The sequence below is a fragment of the Malania oleifera genome, chromosome 2, assembly GCF_029873635.1.
Source record: "Malania oleifera isolate guangnan ecotype guangnan chromosome 2, ASM2987363v1, whole genome shotgun sequence".
Taxonomy (NCBI): domain Eukaryota; kingdom Viridiplantae; phylum Streptophyta; class Magnoliopsida; order Santalales; family Ximeniaceae; genus Malania; species Malania oleifera.
The window spans coordinates 112,781,312-112,806,152 of NC_080418.1; the positions used below are offsets into that span (position 1 = coordinate 112,781,312).

Here is a 24,841-nt window from a genome sequence, read left to right on the forward strand (position 1 = left end):
GGCAAATTTGGGAACATTTTCGAATCTAAAATCTGTTTTAGAAAAGTCTTTTAAAACAATTTTTCTAATAAAGAGTTAATTGGTTTGTTTAAAAAAGCAACATAGTTTGTTCCAATTCCCAATAAGTACCCCCCTCATAGCAGGTTATGAATAATATCTATTTTAATTATTTTGGTAATGATGCTTTGTTATAAGGTATTTTTATAATTTCAAAATATAGAAAAAACTAAAAGCAAAAGGCTAAATAAGTTTTCAATTTCAATAATAGAACCAAACACATTACAATTTTTAATTTTTGATTTTTGTTTCTGGGTTCCAATTTCCTTTGCTGATTTTTGTTTATATATTTTTGACACTGATACCAAACAACCTCTAAAATTTTATGGTCAAGAAATCTTGGTCTAAAAAAAAAAAATTCTATTTGGTTTTGTTCAGTTTGATCGATTCATCCAATTTGTTCAAAATTTTCAGCTTTGATCGAGTTTGACTATCATAAAAAATTGATAAGAATTAGACCATATAAAAAACAATTTCTCAATTTAAGGGGCCGTTTGTCATTGCCATAAAAAAAATTACATAAATGAAAAATCAGAAAAAAACTTAAAAAATAAAAATAGAAACTATAAATTAGAAACCAACAACTTGATTGGTTATATTTATAAAATTAAAATAAATTTTAAATTTAATTTTAAAAATGCTCATTTTTGTCTTTAAATAAACTAATAGTATAAAATATGATTAAAATAATAAAATTGAAAAGTATTACACATTAAAAAAATACTATGATAAAAATAAATATTATTTTATTTAATATTATACTTTCAAAACTTACTTTATAATATAGATTTTACTGGATATGACAATAGAAAAATGGTGAAAATATTTTGTAATTGATATTATCATTATTTTTTAAAATTTATATATTTTTTATTTTAATTATATTTAAATTTATATAATTATTTAATTTTAATTTTACTTTAAAAGTATATAAACTGAATCATTTACTCTAAAAAAATTAGTTTTGGGTATTAAAATTTTTGACGGCAAATTGTCAAAATAGTTTAATATCATAAAATCTGATTAGAGTTTTTTTTCTGCAAATAAGAGAAAATCAATAACAATAATTAAAAATCGATAATGCGTTTTTATAGTTATATAAAAAAAAAAAAAAATAGAAAACAGATTTTAAGTGATTCAACCAGTCTACTTTTGATTTTCACAGTACTGTATAAAACCTGTAGGGACACGTGTCAGGACATCGGGGCTCAATTTTAATTCCCAGTGAGCCCATTAAACCCACCCCCTTAAAAAAAAAAAGCAAAGGGGTCTCGGTAAGCATGGTAGCTATTCTCAAATCATCGTCTAGAGTTTTCATCAGAACCCTCCTAAATTCCAATAGCTTCAGTCCTGTACGGACAGCCTTTGCCTCAACTCTACGCTTCCAAATCCGAGCAATGGCGGACTCTGCCTCCTCCCCCTTCAAGAAGGTTCAGATTCAGAGGGATGATACTGTGAGTTTGGTTCTAAAGTTCCCTCATTCTCTTTCATTTTTGGTTCAAACCTATCAGTTACTTATCGTTTTTGATGGGTTTATTGTTCGGTTTTCGTCATCAGTTTTGTTGGGCTTTCGAATCAGTAAGTGGGTTTGTTGTGTACTTGTATTGGGTTCTTCTTTTCTCTCACACTGTTTTGTTGGACTGTCTCTGAGCATTTTCCGAGAGAGAGGGAGAAATAATTGGAATATTTTCATTTATAGAATGGTTCTGACGGGACACTAAGCTCCGGCAAGGTCAATTCAGATATGTTAAACCTGTTTTGAGTAGTTTGATAAGCCCTGCACATGTTATTCAACGGACTTTCGCAAACATATAGTTGCCCATTAACGTGTCATTTTATGTATATTAATTTTCAGCAGCCCTGGTGATATATCTCAAGAGAAAATTGTATTTTCTAGATACTGGAATTCCTAGTGTTCAACTTATTTTAATTTGTGCATCTATGTTAGAATACTTAGTATGGCTTTGTGACCTGTGAGACATTGCTACGAAGAAACTCCCATTCTGATTGTTTTAATTAATCAGGCATTTGATGCATACGTGGTGGGAAAAGAAGATGCTCCTGGGATAGTTGTGCTTCAAGAGTGGTGGGGTGTGGATTATGAGATCAAGAACCATGCCTTGAAAATTTCTCAACTGGGTCCTGGTTTTAAAGCACTCATCCCGGAGTAAGATGTTTGTGTTTGCTACAACTATATATATATATATATTGCTAGGAGTGTTTGCTACAAATATTTAAATAGATACTTTTCCTACATTTTTATTTTCAGTCTTTACTGCTAATGTATTTTTATTATTCTTTTCTTTTTTATTTCAGCCTGTATCGAGGAAAAGTTGGCTTGGATGTTGCAGAAGCGCAACACTTAATGGATGGTCTGGACTGGCCAGGAGCTGTAAAGGATATCCGAGCTTCAGTTAACTGGCTCAAGGCTAATGGTTCGCAGAAGGTGTGCTACAGAATTCATAAAAAAATCCACTAATTTAGGGGCCATTTGGTATTGCTTTCAAAAATTAGAGAAACAAAAACCAGAAATGAAAATAAAAAATTAGAAACAGAAATTAAAAACTAGAAACCAGCAACCTGTTTGGTTAACATTTGTAAAATTAATATAAATTAAAAACTTAATTAAAAATGCTCATTTTCATCTTTAAATCAAATAATATTATAAAAATATAATTAAAATAATAAAATTACAAATGATGCACATTTAAAGAATTACTATAATAAAAATAAACTTTATTATAATTATTTTACTTAATTGTTCTACTTTCAAAATTTACTTTACAATAAAAATTTTATTGGATATGACACTTGAAAAACAGTAAAAGTATTTTGTAATTGGATTTATTATTATTTTTTGAAATTTATGTATGTATTTATTTTAATTATATTTAAATTCATATGATCATTTAATTCTGATTTTAATTTAAAAGTGTATAAAATAAATTATTTAATCCAAAAAAACTATTTATGGATATTAAATTTTTTGGGAACAGGTTGCCAAAACAACCGAAAACAATAGAATTTGGTTTTCAGTTTTTTGGCAAATAGCTGAAAACCAGCAACAGAAATACAAAACTAACAACATAAAGAAATACGTTTTTATATTCTGTTTCTTCACTATGGAGAAACAGAAACAGAAAATAGAAAACAAAAACGATACCAAACAGAACCTTAGGTCTTACACTATTCATGCATTCTTGTTGGCTGTACGCCGCAATTACCCAAAATAATTGTTTCTTGAAAATTTTTTGATTGATTGCCTAAGTCCTAACTACATTAAACTGGAGTTAAATTTGAACTAAGAGTTGTGCATTTAGTTTGATTGTTTTAATTTCTGGATGATGAAAACATACTTTATATAGACTAGTTAGAATGCTGTATGCAGTCACAACTGCCGTATGAAATAATTTGCAATGACCTATACGCAGTACGCAATGTGCTGCTCACTATTGACTGTCTGAATTGGACAGCCATGAGTCTGCAACTTTGGTTAAGACTTCTATCATATGCATGCATGGTAAAGACGGTTTAACATGTATGTTTTAGTATTTATTTATGAAGTTTGAGTATATATTTGTGAGGATATTGTTTTCTCTGTGCTGTGTATGGATGTTTTTGTTCCCTGCAAAGTTTAGAACATGTACTTTGATTTGGTCCACAAAAAATGAATAACATGCTGCACCAAGGGTCAGATGATTTTTTTGATTCCTATGTCTCTCCTTTTTATTCATGATAATTTTTTAATGTGCTGAAAAAAAAACGTTGTTGTTGCTTTGAGGAAATTGATTTGGCCTTGTCGAATTACTTTGGCTGGCTTTTGAACTCTTCATGTATGTTATATAAACAGCCATGCTTTACTTTATAAGGCTTTTGGGCTATGTTGAAGTCCCACTTTGTGATGAGGGTCATGGAAACCATAGGGCAAAGGTACAGGACTTTAGTCATTTGAAGCTTTTTTTTATAAAATCTCAAGCTCTAATGATGCACATCTCTGATTGTGTTGTCAAAATTATGGCATGTCTATGCATAGAAGAAAGTAAGTGTTTACTAATTAAACTAGTTAATAGTTCTAAGAGTTAAAGATGCTCTACAATACTCTCAATCTTTGCATCTACCTATATTCAATTAAGAATCATATTTTTCCTCATTAATCTCATAAACACTGATAAGCTTGCAAACCAACACTTTTAAGGATAGATCAATACAACCAAGTAACTGGCATATTTGATAGAGATAACTGATAGCTTTAGTACGAAGAGTTTAGCAACTTTTACCAAAAAAATGTTGTGTGATAACTGATTACATTACCTTATTTGTTTTGTTTGTATGAAGCATTGCACAATAAAAAGACTAATTACAGAAACAAACAAGAAAATTCTACCCTAGCCGTGAAAAGCTTTCCAAACAAAGAGAAGACAGGAAAAAAATCATGGTGCAAACACGAAAGAGTCATATGGTAGTGGAAGTCATCGCATTAGCTGCAACCAAACCTGTCCCACTAATGGCTGATTAATTGTTTGCAGGTGAGCATCATTCTCCAATTGTAGACTGCTATGATATTAAAGTGATACCAGACCTCTGTGCGCACATCAAATTTTGTGAGCTGAGCTGAATATGTAGAGTTGGTTGCTTGCCACAGGCAGTGTTTGTATGTGTGTGTATGATTGATTGATTAATGAGAAAGAGAAGAAAAACTGCAAAATTTGGAGGCAAGGTGTACTGTTCTAAGAAATTAAATACAATTTCAAAAGACAGCCGTTCAAGCCCTCTGCAATTCAGACAAAGAAAGTTCCCAAAATGCCCCAAAGCAAGCACCCAAAAGAACTTAGGAAAATCACTCTAGCCTAATTAAATATGGTGACAATATCTTATCATTAAAAATCTTTGCATTCCTCTCAATCTGTGATGTCCGAAAATAGCAGCTAAAAGCAAACTTCCACAAAATTCTACCTTTCTTGCTTCTCCCGACATCACTGTGGGTGGTACCCACGCCTCATCAAACAAGGAGAAACCCTGTAGCTGTTTAGCCACATGAAAATGTGAAAAAAAAATAAAAATGCATTTGTCTCATGAGACTAAACATATCATGCAGATATCTGGGCTAGTAGACTTGGTCTCCTCATGTACAATAAATCATCCTTATTAACCTTCTTGATAATCAAAGACCAAGTAAATGCCTTATCTTAAAAGGAGCCTTAGCCACCAAAAAAATGTTATTCAAAGGAAATATATGAAGTCGAATTCAATGACTGGAGAAAAATATATTTATAAGAGAAGAACTAGAATTTACTCCATCACATATGTGAATCACTCCTAGATTAACATACAAATGAATACAAAACTCAACAAATTACCCAGCTCATAAACTTCTCTTTCATTTAGATTTTGAAAAACGGAAATCCTATGAGAGAGAGCCTTGCTCTAAATATAAAAGGAAGTAATTGAAGTGATATAAATGGAAGAAAGCCTAAAAGGATGAGGCTTGAAGACTTCCAAAATCTCCCCTGCCCAAAAATTTTCCCAAAGCTGAATATTATTACTGCTACGAATCTTGAAAAGGTAAGAGGAAATAACAAATAAGCAAACATAAGAAATAAACTTCTTCATGAGAAGCATCATCCAACCTCCAATGCCCCACCCATTCTAATGACTACTATACTATTTGTAACCATTTTTCCCCCCTGTAGACATGTTTCTAGACTTCAAAGTTCCATGTCTCAATTCGCTTTCAGCTTCTCTTCTAACCACATCACAATTCACAACTAATAAGATGATCTGTCACACAATCATCGTGCCAAACCATAAAAAAATCATTCACAATCCTCTCCAATCTCTTAACAATTATCCTGGGAAAGGCAAATGTGAAAATTTCGGGTTTGGGGCCTTATTCGATCTCAAACACTGCCTCGTTACCTCAACCTTTCTAAACAAAGGGCTCTTTCCTACTCAATATGAGAAATCAAGTCCCTCCATCAACCTATTTTGACACTCTTTAGGGTTAAAATTTTTGTAGAACCACGTAATTGCCTCTCCTATTTGCTCGTGATCTCTCACCAAGGAACCAAAATCTAACTCAACTCTTCGTCCTCTACCCATTCGCCACTTGGTAAAAATTTTTAGAATTATGATCCATGTCTTTAACCCATTTGAACCTTGGCTCCTATCTCTAACATATATCCTCTTTTATAAGAAGCACATCCATGGATTACTTCCAACCCTATCCTCCTCTTTGATAAACTCCTCCAATGTGTCTAAGCCTTCCTTTTTGAAAAGAATACGACCCTTTCACTCTTTTATGTCTCTAGAAGTATTTTATTACATCTTATTTATTATTTTTTCACTAACTTCAATTTTTTCATTAGTTTAAAACCCTCCCAACCCTGAACCTAACACCCTGCACTAATTCTCAGCTCTATCCCTTAAAGAGTGGTGTATGTGTATCGACCATATAGTCTCAAATTTGAATGGAAATGGGGCCCTTTGAACTAGGTTCAAATCTGAACTGGGTTCAAATCTAATATCATTGTTGATGTACATTGGAAGACATAATCACAATGATAGGTTTCTCGACCCCCTCTCGAAAAAGAGGTCTATTTCTTTTCCCTTTGTTATCATTATTATTATTATTATTATTATTATTATTATTATTACTATTTATTTATTTATTTTTTGTGATGGGATTTTTTCTTTGGTGAGGGGCAGCGGGTGGGCATGTTGATGGTCTAGAATTATGACAATGGTTTCTTTATATTTTAATATTTCAAGATCTTATTTTCTTTTGTGAAAATGAAAAATTAATGCACGGATAGAATTTACATGGAATCTTCAATGGCATCATTACTAAAATTTATGCTTCATTAAATGTTGTTCGTTCCATGCTCTCTTGAATATCTCTTCTTTGAACAAAGTTGAAGTTCTGGACCTGTCAATCAGTCTGAAATTGCCCTTGAGGGAATAATTAAATTTTTTTTTTTTTGAACACCAGAAAATTGAAGAGGTTGGTAAACAAACTAATGATTTTGTGGAAATAGGTTGGTGTGACAGGGTATTGCATGGGGGGTGCTCTTTCTATTGCAAGTTCTGTTTTGAGTCCCGAGGTTGATGCAGTTGTTGCATTCTATGGAGTTCCTTCATCAGAGCTCGCGGATCCTGCCCAAGCAAAGGCACCTGTGCAGGCTCACTTTGGGGAGCTCGATAATTTTGTTGGCTTTTCAGATGTGACGGTATGGTAGTTCCTCTCTGGTATTTCAGTTGTAATTGCTTACGTGGTAATTATACAATGGATACTTGAATTATTTCTGTTGCCTTCGTTGAGTTTAAATGTGATGCCAATGAAATTTGATTTGCTAAAAAATGTCAGCTCATGACACAAAGAAAATGTCAACTATTCAATTTTTCATTTCAATATTTTGGAAGCTTGGCTTCGCAACGTTCACTGCCTTCATGATGAGGCTTAGTTCTAGCATGTGGGTATAGTTCCTTGTGGAGAATGAGGGGCTTCATACTGTATGACAGCAAGAGACAGAAAAGGGAAAAACAGAGGGAAGAAGAAGAAGATTCTCAATCAACTGCCAAAAGCAAACTGTCTCGCCAAAAGCAAACTGTCTCAGTTACAAATCACATATTTAGCATTGAGCTAGCCTTAACAAACAAGGATCTAAATTTAAAGTTGCTAAACAACCTCAAAGGTCCTAAAAATCACAAAATAACCATATTCCACAATTACAAGAACATCCCTAACTGCATCTCTTTCTGATGCTGACAAGAACTGAAAGTTTTGGATTTATTTGAGGTATTTTTTGAAATGAGGTATTACTATAATACAAAGGAAAAATGGAGATGCTGCACAAACTATGGGTGTGAAATTTCCAATCCTCTGTCAATTTTATGCTTCTCCATCTCTACAATCATTAATACCATAGTTGCATTTTAGAACCACAGGGGAGAACACCCTAACCATCAACAAAACAATTCTTGTTTGAGCACAGGGGAAGGTCATTTGGAATTATGGATAAACATAATCACTGATTGTATTTTATTATATTAACTCTTGAAGAACAACAAAGGCTATCATCAGAGCTGCATTTCTTTATCTTTGCAAAAACTTACCATCCATGGGTAATAAGATTTTGGGGACCTAACAATATTTCATTGCTTCATCTGTGAGCTGACGATCATGGAAGATTTTATCTCCAGAGAAATTCCTATACGCACAGGTAGAACATAGTGGCTTTGTGTTCCTGATTGAAAGGAAGTTGATGGGTTGGAAAGTGTTCTTTGGCAAGGGGAAAGAAATAACCGCAAGTGGTGGCAAATCTTGGACAGAAGTTACAGGGATGAAATGGTGATGAGATGTTTAGATTGTGGCTCAAAGAATTTCCATGTAGGATTGGGGGCATTGGGAAGCCACAAACCAGGTCATTGGCAGTGGTTTTCTAAGTCTAGAGTCTCATGATTGCTGGAGGGTGTGGTTTTTTGGCGGCTGGAGATGGAGAGGGGCAGTTTCCAATTATTGAGATTATGGGAGAGTAAATCCTACCAGGATAGATGGGAATCAAGGGGCAAGGTATGAATTTGTACTCTGAGTCCACTTTTAGCAACTTGTGGTACACCTCAATCGTGAGTCTTTTATAGCAAAAGGAATCACGATACAATTGGTGATGGCCAATCATAGAAATTTAAAATGTGGGAGAAGCCTACACTTATGGAAAATTGTTGTGCTGAAAATACATGTGTGGTGTATTGGATGTGGTTTTAGAGGCCTTAACATGGACATGCTGCACTTGTCAAAGAGCCTTATGGGTCGAGAGCAAATGGGCCTCAGATTCTAAACAAAGCAATGGAGGCTACCTGGCCTAACTCTTGAAGGGCTCATGAGGACAAAGCTAGGCTTGGTTCATCTTCCTTGGTTGCCAGCCCACAGCAGAAAGTTGTTGTGATGTCCAAAGCAAAGTAGCTGCAACTTGATGGTCTTGAGAAGCGTGGTGGAGGCTTGAAGGAAATTGGTTAAGATGATATCTCTTTTGGCAGCAGTTGGGACTCGACAAAACCTCTAAGTGTCCTGCATTCAATTTTGGAAGCTTATACAAAGGCGGAAGCAACAATGGTGGTTGTGAGGAAATTGGTGGAGATAATATGTGATAACCATAGATTGCATGGTTGTAGCTTTTGTGTTTGTATTGAATGAGTTGATACTAAGCATGTTGTGCATTGATTAAGTTATGTTAATTGATATTAGAAATTTCATTTAATTTATTAGTGGTAGGAGGGGCTTTAGATGAAAGGAAATTAAGAATGCCCATGTCAAAACCAAAGCATGGGAGTTGGGTCAGAACTAGACAAAAAAAAGAAAGGAGAGGAGGGGATTCTTGGTAAAAAGGTGGCAACATTGCAGAGCCTTGTTGCCTGCTGCCGCTGTCCTGCCATGTTTCCAGCTCAGAAGGGGAAACTTGGCACGCAGCTGGCTGCAAGTTCTGCTGTCCTGATTCACTTCTAGCCATGCTTACCAGCAACAACATAATATACCATTAAGTTTTGCTGTAAATCCTAGCTCTAGGGAGGGAGGGAGTTCTGCAGAAATTCAGGAAAAAAAAAAAAAGTAAAGTTCGGAGGAACCTCAAAATAAATTGGAGAAATTGATAATCAAGGTAGATGTACTTTCATTAATTCATTTAGGGATTTTGGTTAAAAATGGAGTTTTTTTTTTTTTTTTTTTAAATGGTTGAAACTTGCATGAGATTTAATCCTAGTAAGGAAGGATTTTAATCTTGTTTTTCTAATTACTAGATATGGCAGCTGATATGTTCTCATGGGTTTTTATAGCTGCACATTTTTGTTTTAGTTGAGAAATTTACATGTGATGGATATTGATCTTGTAAGGATGATAGTTTTACATGCTATGGCTGTAGTATGGCATCGCTTGTCTGTGCATCTATTAAATTGCTATTATGTGAAATAGCTTGCACTGGGTGTGTTTTGTTTGTGGCTGTGATATTGTGAAATCTGACCAAGTAGGGATGATGTCTACATTGGGTGAAAGGCCCTAAACTGCTGGAGGGTATTGCCACTTTAAATGGTGGTTGGCCAAGCTGGAAATTGGCACTTGTTGAGATGAAAATTTGCACTTGTTTGTGAGAGTGCTATTATGTTGAAATGATGTTGGAATGCATGCTATATGAATGTCTTGTGATGGCAACTCTAGATAAGGAGACTTTAAGGAATGTTTTCATGACTTTGTGATTATGCTTGCATATAAAGGAATCACATTTTAAATTAGTGAAATCCTTGTATGAATAAAGGGGGTTTAAGAATATCTATTGAGCTCATGGTTGGTTACCTTATATCCATAACAATATCAGCCATTGAGCTGAAGGAAAGCCCTGCTTAAGTCTTTTGAGAGATTGCCACTTTTGACATGTACTATAGGTTGACAAAAAATTACTAAGCATGTGTTTTGTTGGCGACATGTGTTTAGCCTAGGGAATATGGAAAATGTTGTATATAAAGTGAAATGTAATGTAAATTTTGTGTATAAAGTACAACCACATGTGAAGAGCTTGTCAATGAAAGTAAAACCTTTTTTTGTTGCATTATGAAATATATTTATGTATCTTGTGTTTTAACTCGCTTATTTCTTGTAGTTAAATGATTACCTTTGCAAATCTACTTCTTCCATGATCTTGATGTCTCCATCAGATGTTCGATGGTGTCACGGTAGGTCACCAAACCAAAAATAGGGTCATTGTATGATATCTTTGTTGGCAACAATTGGGACTCGAGAAAACCTCAAGAGTGTTTTGCATTGAATTTCGGAAGCTTATACAAAAGCAAAGGCAATAATGGGGGTTGCAAGGGATCAATTGAAGTTGAAGAGGAAGGAGATTAGCTTTTGTGTAAGGGAGAATATGTGGAGGGCAGATGCATCCTTCCACTCATGGTGCAGTTAAAATGTGATGAAAGTCTGTATGGGGAAGAGACTACAAAGCGAAGGCCAATCCAAGTTGCAAGGAGAAATAAAGTAGGGGAGGGGTTGTGTTGTGATGCCACTTTATTGGTTCAACACTAGAAGCCCTACTGGGTGAACTCAAACCTCAAATGAGTGTTGAGTTTGAAAGGGCCTAGTTAGATTTATCTAGGATTTAATCTAGTTGCTTCACCTTTTGTGATTCCTAGTTCAATCAATGAATATGGACTGTCATGATAGTAAAGAACTACTTGGGACACTATTGAGTAATGTTGCAATTTTTTGAAGGTATGTTTCCTGCTTTGGTGCATTCTAGTTCTAATTTATAATCACTCTTGTGCAAAAAGGGATTAATTAGTGAGGAAGACTTGCATACTATGGACCTTCTAGGGGATGAGAGGGATGCTTAGGATGCTTATGCTGTTTTTTGTGAGTTTGGTCATGGTCTTGTCAACCTTTATGTGAACTTATTAGAATAGATAAAGGATTTGTCAGGGGAGGGGCAATGGTTTGGGAATTTGTTGTATAGTTAGAGATAGAGAAGAGAAGAAGAAAAGAAAAGAGGAGAAGAACGAATAAGAGAATAAGAATTGGAGAGACAAGCTAGCAGAACTTTCTTGGTGCCTTACATGTAACTCTAGGTCTACCCTCTTATATAATAATAATAATAAAAAAAAAGCATTGAAAACAAAGATAACTCCTCTTACACCATATGATTTGCTAAAATGGCCTATTCTCATTGCCCCTCAAGTTGGAAATGTATAAATATCACCTAACCCCAGCTTGTTACAATCACAAGACAAGGGAAGCTTACGTAAAGCCTGAAAATATCACCAAGTACACAAATTTCACGAACTTAGTTCTTACAACGTTCTTCAACACAACATCCCCCTATAAATGATTGTCAACTTCAATCTACTTTGTCCTCTGCAGAGGTATTGGGTTGCTAGCAATATAAATGGTAGCTTCATTCCAAAACTTATTGATGGGCATCGATAACATAGGAGCCTTCAAGTACATAAGCTCACTCATAGACTCATTGTGTAAGCCATATCGCAGTTTTTGCTTTAGCATTAGATCTTGCTACAATATTTTGTTTCTTGCTATGCCGAGTAATGAGATTAACTCTTACAAATGTAAATTCTCCAGTTGTAGATCTTCAATCATCAATCGAGCCAGCTTAATTTGCATCAGAGTATCCCTTGATCTCACTGTTTCTATCACATTTATAGATCAAACCTCTGTCAACACTGGGAGAGCCTCTAACACACCATGGAGTCCTATAAAACATCGCATGATTGTTTGGGATTTTCCATGAACTACCTAGATAACCATCCCCATAGCAAAGGGTAGTTTAGATATAATGACAGACAAGTCGATCAACTTGCCAACCGATTGCCTAAATCGACATTTGTCTTCAAAGTATGGTCCAACATCCCTAGACAAACTTCACGTTGGGATCATAGGTCTATTTAGCTACCAACATATAATCTCACTTAGCATGTCCAAGGTATATTTTTGCTGAGATTGATTCAACCTTTTCTTACACCATACAATCTTGGTACCAAGAAAGTAATACAAAGTATCTAAGTCCTTGATTTGAAATTTTTCTTGAAACCACTGCTTCACATGAATTACATGTGTGATCTTGCTTAAGTCACTATGGATGATCATATCATCAACGTAAACTACTAAGAGTGGCATTAGATAAAAACCAAATATAGAGAGCACTAACCAAAATTTGTTAGACAAGGATTGAGGAGATTGCTTAAGATCTTCAATGGCCCTCAAGAATGCCTTCTTTGGATAATGATAAGAGTGGGATAAAAACCAAATGTAGAGACCACCATACAATATAGATCAGGCTCGAAGGATTGTCTAAGATCTTAAATGGCCTTCGCAACCTATATACCTTACCATCCTCCCGTGAGGAGCAAACCTAGGAGATTGCTCTATGCGTACCTCTTCCTGCAAATTTCCATACAATGAAGGCAGTCTTAAGGGCCAATCAAAATTAACTTCTACATCAATACATATACAAAATTTAGTCAATCAATAGGAGGGAAGGTCTCAAAATATTCATTACCATAGTTTGAATGGATACCTTAGCAATTCACTATGTGTTACGCCATTCAATAGGGCTGTTGGGAAGATATTTGACGGTATAGGCCCAACAACACCTAACCAAATCCTTACTGAGAGGAATATCCACCAAATACCATGTCCCTTGAGCGGTCAAGGCATCACTTGCCCCTAGACTGTAAAAGAATGTATAAGACTAGGAAGGTGAAGAACTAAAACAACACTAGGATAAGCAACTGAGGGATCTTAAAAGTCTAGATTTTATTTTTGATAACAAAAGAAGGTATACTAGATTGAGAAAGAGAAGTCACAACCTGAAGGGACAAAAAATCCACCTAAAAGAATAAAAAACAGAAACAAAACTATAATAAAATAAAATAAAAATAAAAATAAAAATAAAATAAAATAATTGAATAGTACAATTAACCAAGAAAACCCCTTTTCAATCCCATTCTGCCATAGTTCACTGAGCATTTTAAATTTGCTAGCTCTCTTTGACCCTTCTACACTTTGTACTTACTCCCATCAAAGTGCTCTTCAGTTCCACCAGCATCACACAATTTTAAATCCAATTTATCCATTATATCTTGGGCTTCTAAGTCCTTAGAATCACCTCCACTAGTGTAGGTAAAATTACATCCTTGCATCTAAGTTTATTATCCAACCCATTGTTTTCAAAAATAGGAACCCCCTCCAATCCTTCCAACAGGGCAGAATGTACATATGATAGGTCTCTGAGAACATCACAAGAATCAGAAACATATCCATATTGTTCCTGAATCTCATCCAATAGCAAACCTGCATCAGAGTCAAACTCACTGATGTCATCACTATTGTTATCTGAAAAATCTCCCCATTTCTTAGAATCCTTTCCTTTGCTAACTCCATCACGCTATATCTTTCATTTTAGCAACTTCCATGATACGAAACTCTCCATAATCTCTCCTCATAATCTTTGGCCTTTTCTCTCTAAAGTGCTCTCTCTTTGCTTCATCTACGTGCCTCATTTCTGCACCCATCATTGCAGCCTTCCGATGAGCGTACACCTTAGGACCTTTAGATTTTTCAGAACTAAATCTTGAAACATCAGGTTTCCTACCCAATCCACCTTCTTTTTTATTAATCCTGGCGATGCCAGCCTATAATCCCTCTGCAAAACCAGAATCAACATCCAATCTGACACTTATATTATTTATCATCATTTTCGCCACAAACTGTTTTTAAAACGAAGATAAAGTCTTCTTGATTACGCTCTGAATGTTGATCCATTTCTATGCTCATCTTGGAGAACTGGAGGGAGATTTTGGATTTTGTTAGCATCTGGCTGATTACCCACCTCTCCTATATCTTACTTCTGTGAATTTTGGCAAAGACAGTGGACTTGTTCAGTAACAAGGTCATACAGGGGAAGGGAGTGATATCCTTGCACTAGGCCTTTTTAGATATGGGGTCTGTCTATGAAAGCCCCTGTTTATTAGAGCCTTATTTTGAGTCCAAAGAAAGGCCCATAGCATCCTTGTCAAAACATTGGTCCTGTTCTATTAAGTGGTCTAACTTTGTTAAAAAAGAAGCACCACCTATCCCACATACTTGGCCCAATGAGTACCAAACGACCTGGCCCAAACTTTATAGCCTCATCATCCCCCATTGCAACCTTAGCTGCCTCTGCAAGACTAGCAGCGGCCACCAGAACCCTATTTGGCACCTGATGAACGTTCATCTCCAATTGAGTGGTGCTGTAATCTAATAACAGCACCCCCAATTCCTTCAATTGCAGATCATCCTTGCACAGAAGACACAATTTTTCTGATTGTAGACTAGTAGAGCAACCTTCGCCTTTCTTTCCTTCCATCACCACCTGACTCCATGATCTGAGAGCTGAAATGCTTGTAGGGCCCGCTCTTTCAAAATTATGACAAATTTCCTTTGTAAATTCACAGAACTCATTTTCTAAGCTTCACCATCCAATTCCTTTTGCACCTCCAGGAATGAACACCGAAAAATTCTCATCTTTCCTTTTTAACCCTAAATCCAAAAACTTCCTCACCTTCGTCCACCTAATCACCATCCAGAAGTGGAGGTTTCTGTCAAGAATGCTTCTGGAGCCCCTCTCTGGCCAAACGAAAGTTGATCCATCAGCAAGCCAGGAAACTGCCTCCATGAATTTAACCCACCTTTTTTGAGAGACGTTCTCAAGCATGCACAGTAAAGGAGTCTCCTCCTCCTTATCCAATCTCAGATTGAAGGATTTTCCTTCGATCTGCACCAAGCGCTTTAACATCACCACCTGCTGCACAGCCATGTTGGTGTTTGAAAGAGAGAGTTGTTTCGCAAGAGAAAGAGAGACCCATTTCACTATCCTTTATTCAGAAGGCACATATTTCTTGGACCATAAAAATCTATCTTCTTGAGTTCTTGAGTACCCAACAAAGACACATTAAATAGCATAGGGAAAGAACTTGCCCTAATTGGTGTGTGGAACATGAACAAAAAAGGGCACCTTAAGACATGGGCTACAATAAAGAACATGGTTGTTTTTGGGTATGATAGGGTAGGGAATTTTTCGACCTAGAACATTGGAGGGCATTGTTTTAAGTAGAAAAGGGTTGTAAGAAGAGCGTCGATCCAGAAGGTTTTTAGGAACATGCATGTGAAAGAATAGAACTCATGCTGTGTCAAGTAAATGTCTATTTTTCTGTTCAACTACCTCATTTCGCTGAGGAATATGTACACATGAGTTTGATGGATAATTCCTTTGGCCAAGCAAAAAGACAGAAGCTCATTTTGAATAAATTCAAGTGCATTATTAGACTGAACAATTTTTGTACTAATGGCAAGCAGAGTTTTTGTTTTTGGTAGAATTGAGTAAATGCATTAAGAAATTTTGACCTGTCTGTTAATAACTAGATCCAAGTCATGCGTGAAAAATCATCCACAAAAGACAACATATTGATGTTAAATCCTTGACTCTACGTGAATCTGTCTTATAGTCAATGTCATTTTTCATTTAGTCATTGTTCCTTTAAAGGCTATATCAGAGGACTTTGTACAGGCTTTATGCCATTTTTTTGCTTGGTATGAGGAGAGAGTAGACTTGTTTTATAATTTTTTGAGATCTGATGGGGCATAAAATAAACGATTCTTTGTTGCAAACAAAATTTTTGTCTTCCAAATTTAGCAAAGAGGTTTTATTTAATTATTTTTTTGGTTGTTAGCTTTCCTAGGCATTTGATTATTTTTAACATCTTGTTCAGCTTAGCAAATCCTTCATTACAGGCAAGCATGACAAGTTCAGCCATTCTACTACTAAAAGCACAAAGCTCTTTTCACCATAGTCCTTTCGTGATCAAATTTAATAATGAAAAAATTGTCCTATAAAATGCATTAACTAAAATTTTAATTACTGTAATGCCTCTATACCATCTTAAATGTTTTCCATCCACCCCCTTTGTTTTATCTTCCTCTTTTATTCTTTTGAAGCCTTGTGAATCCTTGAATTGATTCCCCTTTCACTTTCTCTCTGTAAATGTTGTTAGGGTGATGTAAGTTTATTGATGAACAAAGTGGCTTTAAATGGGAGCATCAAGTAGAGGAACAAGCAGACTTGGCATTAGCTGGTGTTGTAAGTTTGTTTCAGGGAGAGATCAGTGACATGGGATTTGTGAAACATCCACGCGAGCGAAGTGCTTTGTTAATTTTGGGGCACTGACATCAATATGTGAGGAGCTTCAAGATTTAATTAGGCTTGAGAAATTCTGGGGTCTTTGAGTTCTATTGCTTTTTTAAGGAAGTTTTGATGATCATCCTTGTCTCAAGAGTCATCTAAAATAGAAAAGCTCCAAGGTTGTTGACAATGGAGAGTAGGATTTTTTCATTATGGACTTGAACTTCTCCATACCTATCGATATGCTGTGACCACATTCAATCCCATTCAAATGCCTAGAAGATGGAACCGTAGAGCTTAGAGGGCTCCCTTTTGGCAGGGGGCGCCTTGTCCATCCCAAAGTGGGTCTCCATTAGACTTAACGATTTGAGTGACTTTCGAAGCTCTGGCAGTGATAGCACCCCGTTGCACTTAATTAATATGTATGGAGCTCTATTTCTATTTGATGGCATATCAAAATTGCCCTTGCTTGTAGAATACAAGCACACGACTCTACTCTCCATGGGCTGCAAAATATCATCGTGTTGCTTCATGGTTATTGGAATCAAATGCCCTTTAGTTACAGAGAAGAAATTGTAAATTTGTAAATGCACGTGGAGCAGAACACATTAATGATAGGACAAACCATTCCTGTATAAAACTCAAGTAAGTATCATTGACTATTCTATAAATTGATGAATTGGTGTGGAGGTCTCTTGTACAATGTAACATGTTATAAATGCCCTAGGTGCATTTTAGATTGTGAAAAATTCATATGCCTCTGAAACGATATAAACTCCACGTGCAAGGCACAAGCATTTTTCATGTCCCTCCAAATTTGCATTTCATATCAAGCATTCCATCCAAATTATTATCTGTTGATGACAAGCCTTCCTTTTATGTTAGTGCAAAGTTTTAGCATTTGTCTTGATAGCTTATTTGTGAATGAGAACCAAAATGGTAAGATATTATGTCCTTTGCTTGTTTCTCAGAAAATTTTTGATTGTTTGGACGAAAGTAAGGAAGCTATTTTCTTCTGTTTTGGTGGAGGAAAACATAATTTGAAAAACTAATTTCAGATTAATAATGCAGAATATATATATATATATATTTCTGTCCTGTGAGAGCCTTCTTTCTATTGAACAAAGAAAATTTCCAGATGGTCTATTGATGGGGAATGTTAAGAGGTCATGTATGAGTAAAATTAAGGCAGAGATTTTCATGTTTATCATTGTGTTGTCATAATTTAGAATATTTGGGTCTGGTTATGTAATTTTCAGCATTTAGGGATTTTCTATTATGTTCCTTTAATTAGGGATTTGCTATTATTTCTAAAATTATATTTCTTTATTAGGGATTTTCTATTATTTCCTAAAGATTGTTTCCTTATTTAGCATTAGGAGATATTCTAAATTGTGAGATATTCTTGCATCAATATGGTATCAGATCCTCACCTCAATCCTCCCTTGATACCATAAACAAATCACCATCTGCCACTACTACCCTAGTCATCAGACAACCATCAATCCAGTTCATAAACCAATATACACCCAAAATTTTTGGACCTTATACAAGCCCAAGCCCAACCACTGTGCCCACCTATTAAAACTTAGGCCCGAACTCCTTTATTCATACATTGCTTCATTTTGTTTTAGTGAAGCCAAATCTGTTGAGCCCAACTCAGGTACTCAAACAGGACTAATCCAGCCTTGGCATGGTTGACCCAATTCAGTTTTCACAGGGGGAAGAGGAAAAAAGAAAACTATGGTGTCCATAGATCAATTTAAACCTGTTCAGTGAGATGTACTTGAATTGAAGGTTTGGTGAAAGACTCATGTCCTTTCAGAACACATTAGTCTGGATTTCTAATGGTGCAATAAGGAAGTTGCAGATGGGAACGCTAAACTAACAGATGTTATGGCCTACTCGGGTAAGCTGATGGAGAAAAAGCGGACTGAGAATGCACATGGTACCGCCAATACAACATTAGTTACTGCCAAGCAAACTACTACGACAATTATTGAGCTAAGCAAACAACTATCAAAGAAACTACTCAAGCAAGCAACCTGCTCACAATATGGTTGACCATAAGACGTTTATTTTTGGAGAAGAGGAGAGGTCTGTGGAGTTGTATATAGTGTATCATTTGAAACCAGAGCTGCAGCTAATTGTATTAGCAACAGGATCTGAGGGCATGAGGGACGTGCCAAAGCTGACTTCAAGCCCAAAGACTCCACAAAGGAACTAGAGGAGGAAATTGCAAAGATTAAGCTGGAAGATAAGTTTCCTTAGTTCAATGCCTGAAGAAGAGTGAGACTGCATATGTGGATATCGAATTTTGCTTTCCCACTACAATTTTCTTTATTCCCTTTGCTCACTTGCATTCATTTTTTTTTTTTTTTTCATTTTTTTCCCTTGTGGCATGCATATTATATTGTTCCATTGCTAGTTTTTTCGGTTTGTCAATTCTTCATCCTTCAAATGTTTTGAATTCAAGGCTGAGTTTTTACCAAATGGTGGAGAATGATGCAATATGAGCTTTGGGGCCGTATTCATAACATTTGGTACTTTTAGGATTGTTGTGCAATCTTGTAGTTTATTATTTCTGAGGATTTTCCCTTTTCCTGTAGCATTTTTATATTAGGTTTTTATAAGTTAATAATCCAGTGGATTATCCAGTGCTTTTATTATTTAAAGATTTTACAAATTGATAGTATTTCCTAGACATTTTTTCCTTATGAGATTTGATATATTTCCTAGAGATTGTTTCCATATTTGGTATTAGGAGACATACTATATAAGGGGTTGATTTGTAACCATGAGAGGCAGATCTAAATTGAGCCCTAAATTGTGTCTTGGTTTGATTTTTCTTCCTCTTTATTTTTCCCATTATTCTTTGTTACCTTCTTTTGGTTTCTCTTTATTTGGCATCTGAATTCTCTGTTGTCAGTCACTGTTGCTCCTAGCATCGCCTAATTGCCTAAATATAACCAATTTTTCATGAAATAGCCACTACTCGAGACATGACTTCGCATCTAAAATTTTAAAAATTATTTAAGTCGAATGTTTAATGGTCATGAAATTACTTTTTGAGTTTTTAAATACTATGTCATGTGGATGATAAAACACAGGTACATCATCGATATCTCTTCAAGGGATGATGATTCATTGTGATGGAAAGTAATCCTCCATGGAAGCAAGTCGTCCAGATCGAATCCTTCAACCTGATGCTAGAGAAACTTGGAGGAGAGATGCTTGTGATTATAGGAATTAATGGGTGAAAATGTCATTGTCGGCTGTTCGGTGGAACATTTGAATTTTGTCCTTGTTTTGGACTTGTTTGGGTAGCTTCATTCATAGGAAAAAGTTTGATCGATTCAAGTATTTGGTGGTGATTAGACTAACTCAAGCAGGAAAAATTCTAAAGCAGGTTTGCTATCTAGAGGTTAGATGTATTCAATTTTCATTTTGGGGGGTAGCAAAGTCATAGCTGGAGAATATTTATGGGGGATTACAAAGGGTGTTAGGAGCAGAAGGGCCAAGCATCCCAGATTCTAGTGACAATCAACCAAAATGTTGGAAGGATGCTTTGATTGGGTTAAATAACTTAAGTTTGGGTGATATTTTGTTAGTTTGTGCTTCGTGCAGTGGAAAATACCTTCTTCTGGAGATTAGCTTCTCAAGTTATGGTGAAGATTAGCACACATTTGGGTGTCTTGATGGGCAGAAAGGAGGAAGAGGCGGTGGGAATTTAGGTTAGCTGGTTTGCAAGGTAGAGGGAAGAGAAGAGCTATGTGGGCTCAGGCATGGTTGTGTTGTTTCTAATCAATGATGGTCTCTATGGGGCTTGGTTGCTTGGTTTGCAGAAGATGGTTCAGGTGTGTGGGTGATTCTGGACTCTGTACAAAATTCAAACATAAAAGGCCCAAACATGGTACTCAATGTGGGCTTAAGGGATTTGGGTTGCTTGAAAAGAGAATCTTATGATCAGCCCATTTTTAATGATGAGGTCCGACAACTAATATCTCCTCCCAAGTCACAGCATAGGGTATAATCTTGGTTCTTCAAGTAGTAGTACGGTTCTGATCCAGCATGTGGTGATGTGACATTCGGGTTTGCAAGGCTCTGAAGGTGGGTTTTCTTTGTAAAGGAGGCAGGAGTTGAAGGAAGTTGCTCTTATAAGATTATGGCAGTGCAGAATGGGCAGCAAGTGGAATCTTCAAATAGACCTCTGATTGATGCTAGATCAGTTTTTGTGGGAACGCTGAGAATTGGAGGAGCCACAATCAGAGACTTGAGTGGGTGGATTCCAATTGTAAATCCATTGACAATGCAATCATGTGTGGTAAAGACATTGAAGAACCAAAAGTAGGTGTGGGGAATGTTTTGGGTGTTGTCAAGAAATTGGTTTGATTGGATTTTCTGAAATTTATAGTCAGAGAGCTCTTATTCAAGCTGGTGCTAAGAGGCAAAAGTGCTTGAAGAGAGACAACTTAATCGATGTGAGGACAACCAAATGGGACGGGGTTTTAAAATAATTGGGTGATGCTTCTGATGATGTGATAGTAATTGTACTACTGAGTATATAAATTTCAGAAAGAATTTGGGTACAAAACAGATTCATCAGATGTATTGGGTGATATTCTCATATGTCTCTAGCTATATTAGAAAGTCTAGGAGGTATTCCTATCTTTGCAGCTGAGGGGTTAGATAACGAAAATCAGGCGAATGATAATAAACAGGATGGTACCATCTTCTGTGAAGGAAGTTGAAGGGTATGGAAGTGCACAACAGTTGGAGAAGATGGGAGAAGTATGCGTGTCTGCTGATGGAGGTAATGAGGTTCAGCTGGATGGTGGTAAGAGTAAGGCAATGAAAGGTAAGATGAATTAGCTAATTTAAAGTGCTCAATTAATTATTATGGGAAGGAGTTTATGAGGGAATTTTTGTCTTAGCTGTGTTAGGTTTTTCTTTTTATTACCTTTTCTGGTTTCTTTTGGTTTTTGTGTGAGGGTTTCTTGTGCTCATGATGTTCGTAGTTTTCCATGATCGCATAAATTAGCAGAAAATGATTCATATAGCCGACCCCGCTTAGTGGGACTATGGCTTGGTTTTGTTGTTGTTGTTGTTTATGATGTTTGTAGTTTCTGTTTCCCCACTTTTAGTAAGCCTTTGTTTGGAACTTGAAAAACACTAGGAAAAGGAAAGGAAAATTTGAAAGAATTCACTTTTTCATGTTTTTTGGTTAATCAAGGAAAGTGAGAAAGAAAAAAGATATTAAATTAATGGGCAAATTTTTTTTATTTTATCATCGTTAGCATTTTTTTTTTCTTAATTTTTAATCAAATTTCAACAATTTTTTTTAATAGTATTTGATACAGATAGAAAATGTAGTGGAAAATGAGTTTCCTTCTTTCTTGTTTTTTACCAAAACAAAATCTTTGATCGAAATGGATCTTATATTTCTGTTCTCAGAAGAAATATATATGTTGTGTATTTGGGCATTTGATTGGGTGTTCGGTTTGATTAAATCGTGATTGTCAAAATTTAACTCTAGTATCACTTTTTAAGTATTTCTAAAATTGTAAATAATTAAATGAAGGGCACATTGTACGTTTGCCAATGATTTGAGTGAGCTAGCTGGGAACAAATATCATATACCTTCTCCCAACCCGTGCCCCAAACTCATCCTCCCCCCAAAATTAGTCCTTAAATCACTCAGATTTTTTTTAAAAGGAAACTTTAACATAATAATATCTGAAATTAGAAACAAGATGCAGCTGAAGAATTTTCTTATGGTTCCTGCTTTCTTTCTGTAGTCGAAGTAATTGGCATTGGTTGGAGTGGCCAGTTCAGGAATGTGCATGGCACGTCAATTTTAGAAGAAGATTGAGAAATACTTGCTTTTCATCTCTATCTTCCTATATTCTTTAAATTCCCCCCTGCAGTCATACTCCATAAAATAAAGAGAACAGAGAAACCTCGATAGATCTCCTTGTTGAATTGCATGTTATCTTTATCAAACTTGTTAAAGAATTAAATATTTTAACTGTAGTACCATTTTTCGAATTGTTGATAATTGTTTGATAGTTGTGGTCAGGGGGCCAGAGCATCCTCTTTGATGAAGTGTATTCCTTTATTACTATTATTATTATTATTATTATACCAAGATGTTAGTCATAATCACAATCACCTACCAGTAAATTAGGTAAACATCATGACTACCATTATTAATATTAATATTATTATTGGAAGATGGAAAGGGTAATATTTTAGCTGATTCAACCCATGAATCCAACCGGTCCAACCTGGTAGTTTCAAATTGTATTCCTGAAATATATTTTATTATTGCCATCATTACTATAATTATTGTTATTAAGGTAGGGAGCGTAGTTAGTGGTGTTTGGTTCAATAAAAAATTATTTAAGATCTACGTGTGTTTTATGTGTGTGCGCGCGCGCTCAACTAGTAGTGTTTTATGTTCTTCTTTAAGGGCAGGCTGACTCAGCTCCTGCCCTGGTTTGCCTGATTTCTCACCTGGTCACGTCAATTCTGGTTCATAGCCATCCTGGACTGGCTAGGTGACTGATTCTGGTCGAACCTGGTCGTGCTGGCCGGTCCCGTTTGGGTACCGTGAACAGATTGATTGTTGGGGCTTGTTGAAGTACTTTCATCTCATCATCATCATCATAGCATCTTGCCAACTTCATGGCTTGTTAGCTAAATATTATTAGCTTCTATAAACATCCAACAATGAAATTTGAATGGTTCTGTATGGTTTTAAGTAGTTACATGTCTGTTGACGTCTTGAGTTTTCAGGCTGCTAAATTGTTGGAGGAAAAGCTGAAAGCATCAGGAATTCCATATGAGGTGCACATTTATCCTGGCATTGGGCATGCTTTCATGAACAGATCTCCAGAGGGCGTGAAAAGGAGGAAGGGTATGGGAATCACTGATGAAGATGAAGATGCAGTCCAGCTTGCATGGTCTCGCTTCAGTTCGTGGATGACTCGCTACTTGTATTCCTAAGGAACTCGGTATTTCTATATTTCCATCTCTTGCTCTTCCTTAACTATAATGGCCTGGTATTTCCCCTGGGCTCATAGTAGAGTGTGGAGTTGTGCGTTCTGTTGCTACTGCTAGGGTGTGTTGGGACAACTTCTGCAGATTGCTATTTATCAATCTTTCTCTTGTTGTAGATTATTATTGTTATGAAGTATTTGGCTTATCTTTCTCTTGTACAAATGTATGTTGTTTCCTTGGGGGTCTGCAGCCTGCGCCCTATATGTATTGGACTGCTAATTACAACCCACTGCCTGGATCTCTCCTAGCTTTTGGTGAAAATAACAGTTACTATATATACTTGGTGCGGTACATGGTAGGTGGGGAATAATCCATTTCCTTTTCATTCTGCAAATTGAACAAGACGTAATTTTCTTTATGACTTGCTTTGATTCTATCATTGGTAGGTTATGCTTGTGTGTTCTGTTTTGGAGAGCACGTCTTTTTCCACCTTTTTAAATTTCAGTTACTATTTAGGCACTGTTTGGATGGAAGATTTTTTGTGAGAGAAAAATCAAAAAGAGCAAATAAAAGGAATTTAAATTTTATTGTGCTGATCAATGCCATTTAGCGTTCAGAGTGAATTTTCTACATATATTGAAAATTAATTGACATGCTAAAAAAATTGTTGGTTGTTATATCAAATGAAGCTTCTTTGCTTTTCACTCTTAATAAGTACCCGTGTTTGGGGTTTGGGGTTTGGGGTTTTTGAATTTGAGTTGATCTGGATAAATTTTAATATAATTTTATATTATATCTTATCTAAATTTAATATAAATTCAAATTTAAGACCTTAGAATATGGGTTAATATGGATTAGGGATTTTGATTGGAAAAAGAAAACAAAATAAAAATAAAAATTATTTTTATTATATTTTTTCTCTATATCAAATATTGTTAAAATTGAAAAATTATTGTAATATAATTAAAAATTAAGAAAAATTAAGTAGTTATCGTGTATGAAATTAAAATTTTTATTTATTAATTTAATATATATATATATATTTTATTTTCACACTTTCTTTGAAGATG

General features: G+C 35.5%; 1 protein-coding gene across 1 annotated transcript; it reads left to right on the plus strand.

Moving 5' to 3' along the window:
* Positions 1-1,266: 1,266 nt before the first annotated feature.
* On the plus strand, positions 1,267-24,165 carry LOC131149922 (uncharacterized). The gene is made up of 5 exons (XM_058100718.1): positions 1,267-1,511; positions 2,082-2,224; positions 2,374-2,503; positions 7,092-7,283; positions 23,568-24,165. The coding sequence occupies exons 1-5, from the start codon at positions 1,338-1,340 to the stop codon at positions 23,775-23,777; spliced, it is 849 nt and encodes a 282-aa protein (XP_057956701.1). The 5' UTR covers positions 1,267-1,337; the 3' UTR covers positions 23,778-24,165.
* Positions 24,166-24,841: the final 676 nt, after the last annotated feature.

Coding starts and splice junctions, on each gene's coding strand:
- LOC131149922 (XM_058100718.1), top strand. CDS start 1,338: ATGGTAGCTATTCTCAAATCATCGTCTAGAGTTTTCATCAGAACCCTC. Junction 1,512..2,081: donor AGATTCAGAGGGATGATACT/GTGAGTTTGGTT, acceptor TTAATTAATCAG/GCATTTGATGCATACGTGGT. Junction 2,504..7,091: donor AGGCTAATGGTTCGCAGAAG/GTGTGCTACAGA, acceptor TTGTGGAAATAG/GTTGGTGTGACAGGGTATTG.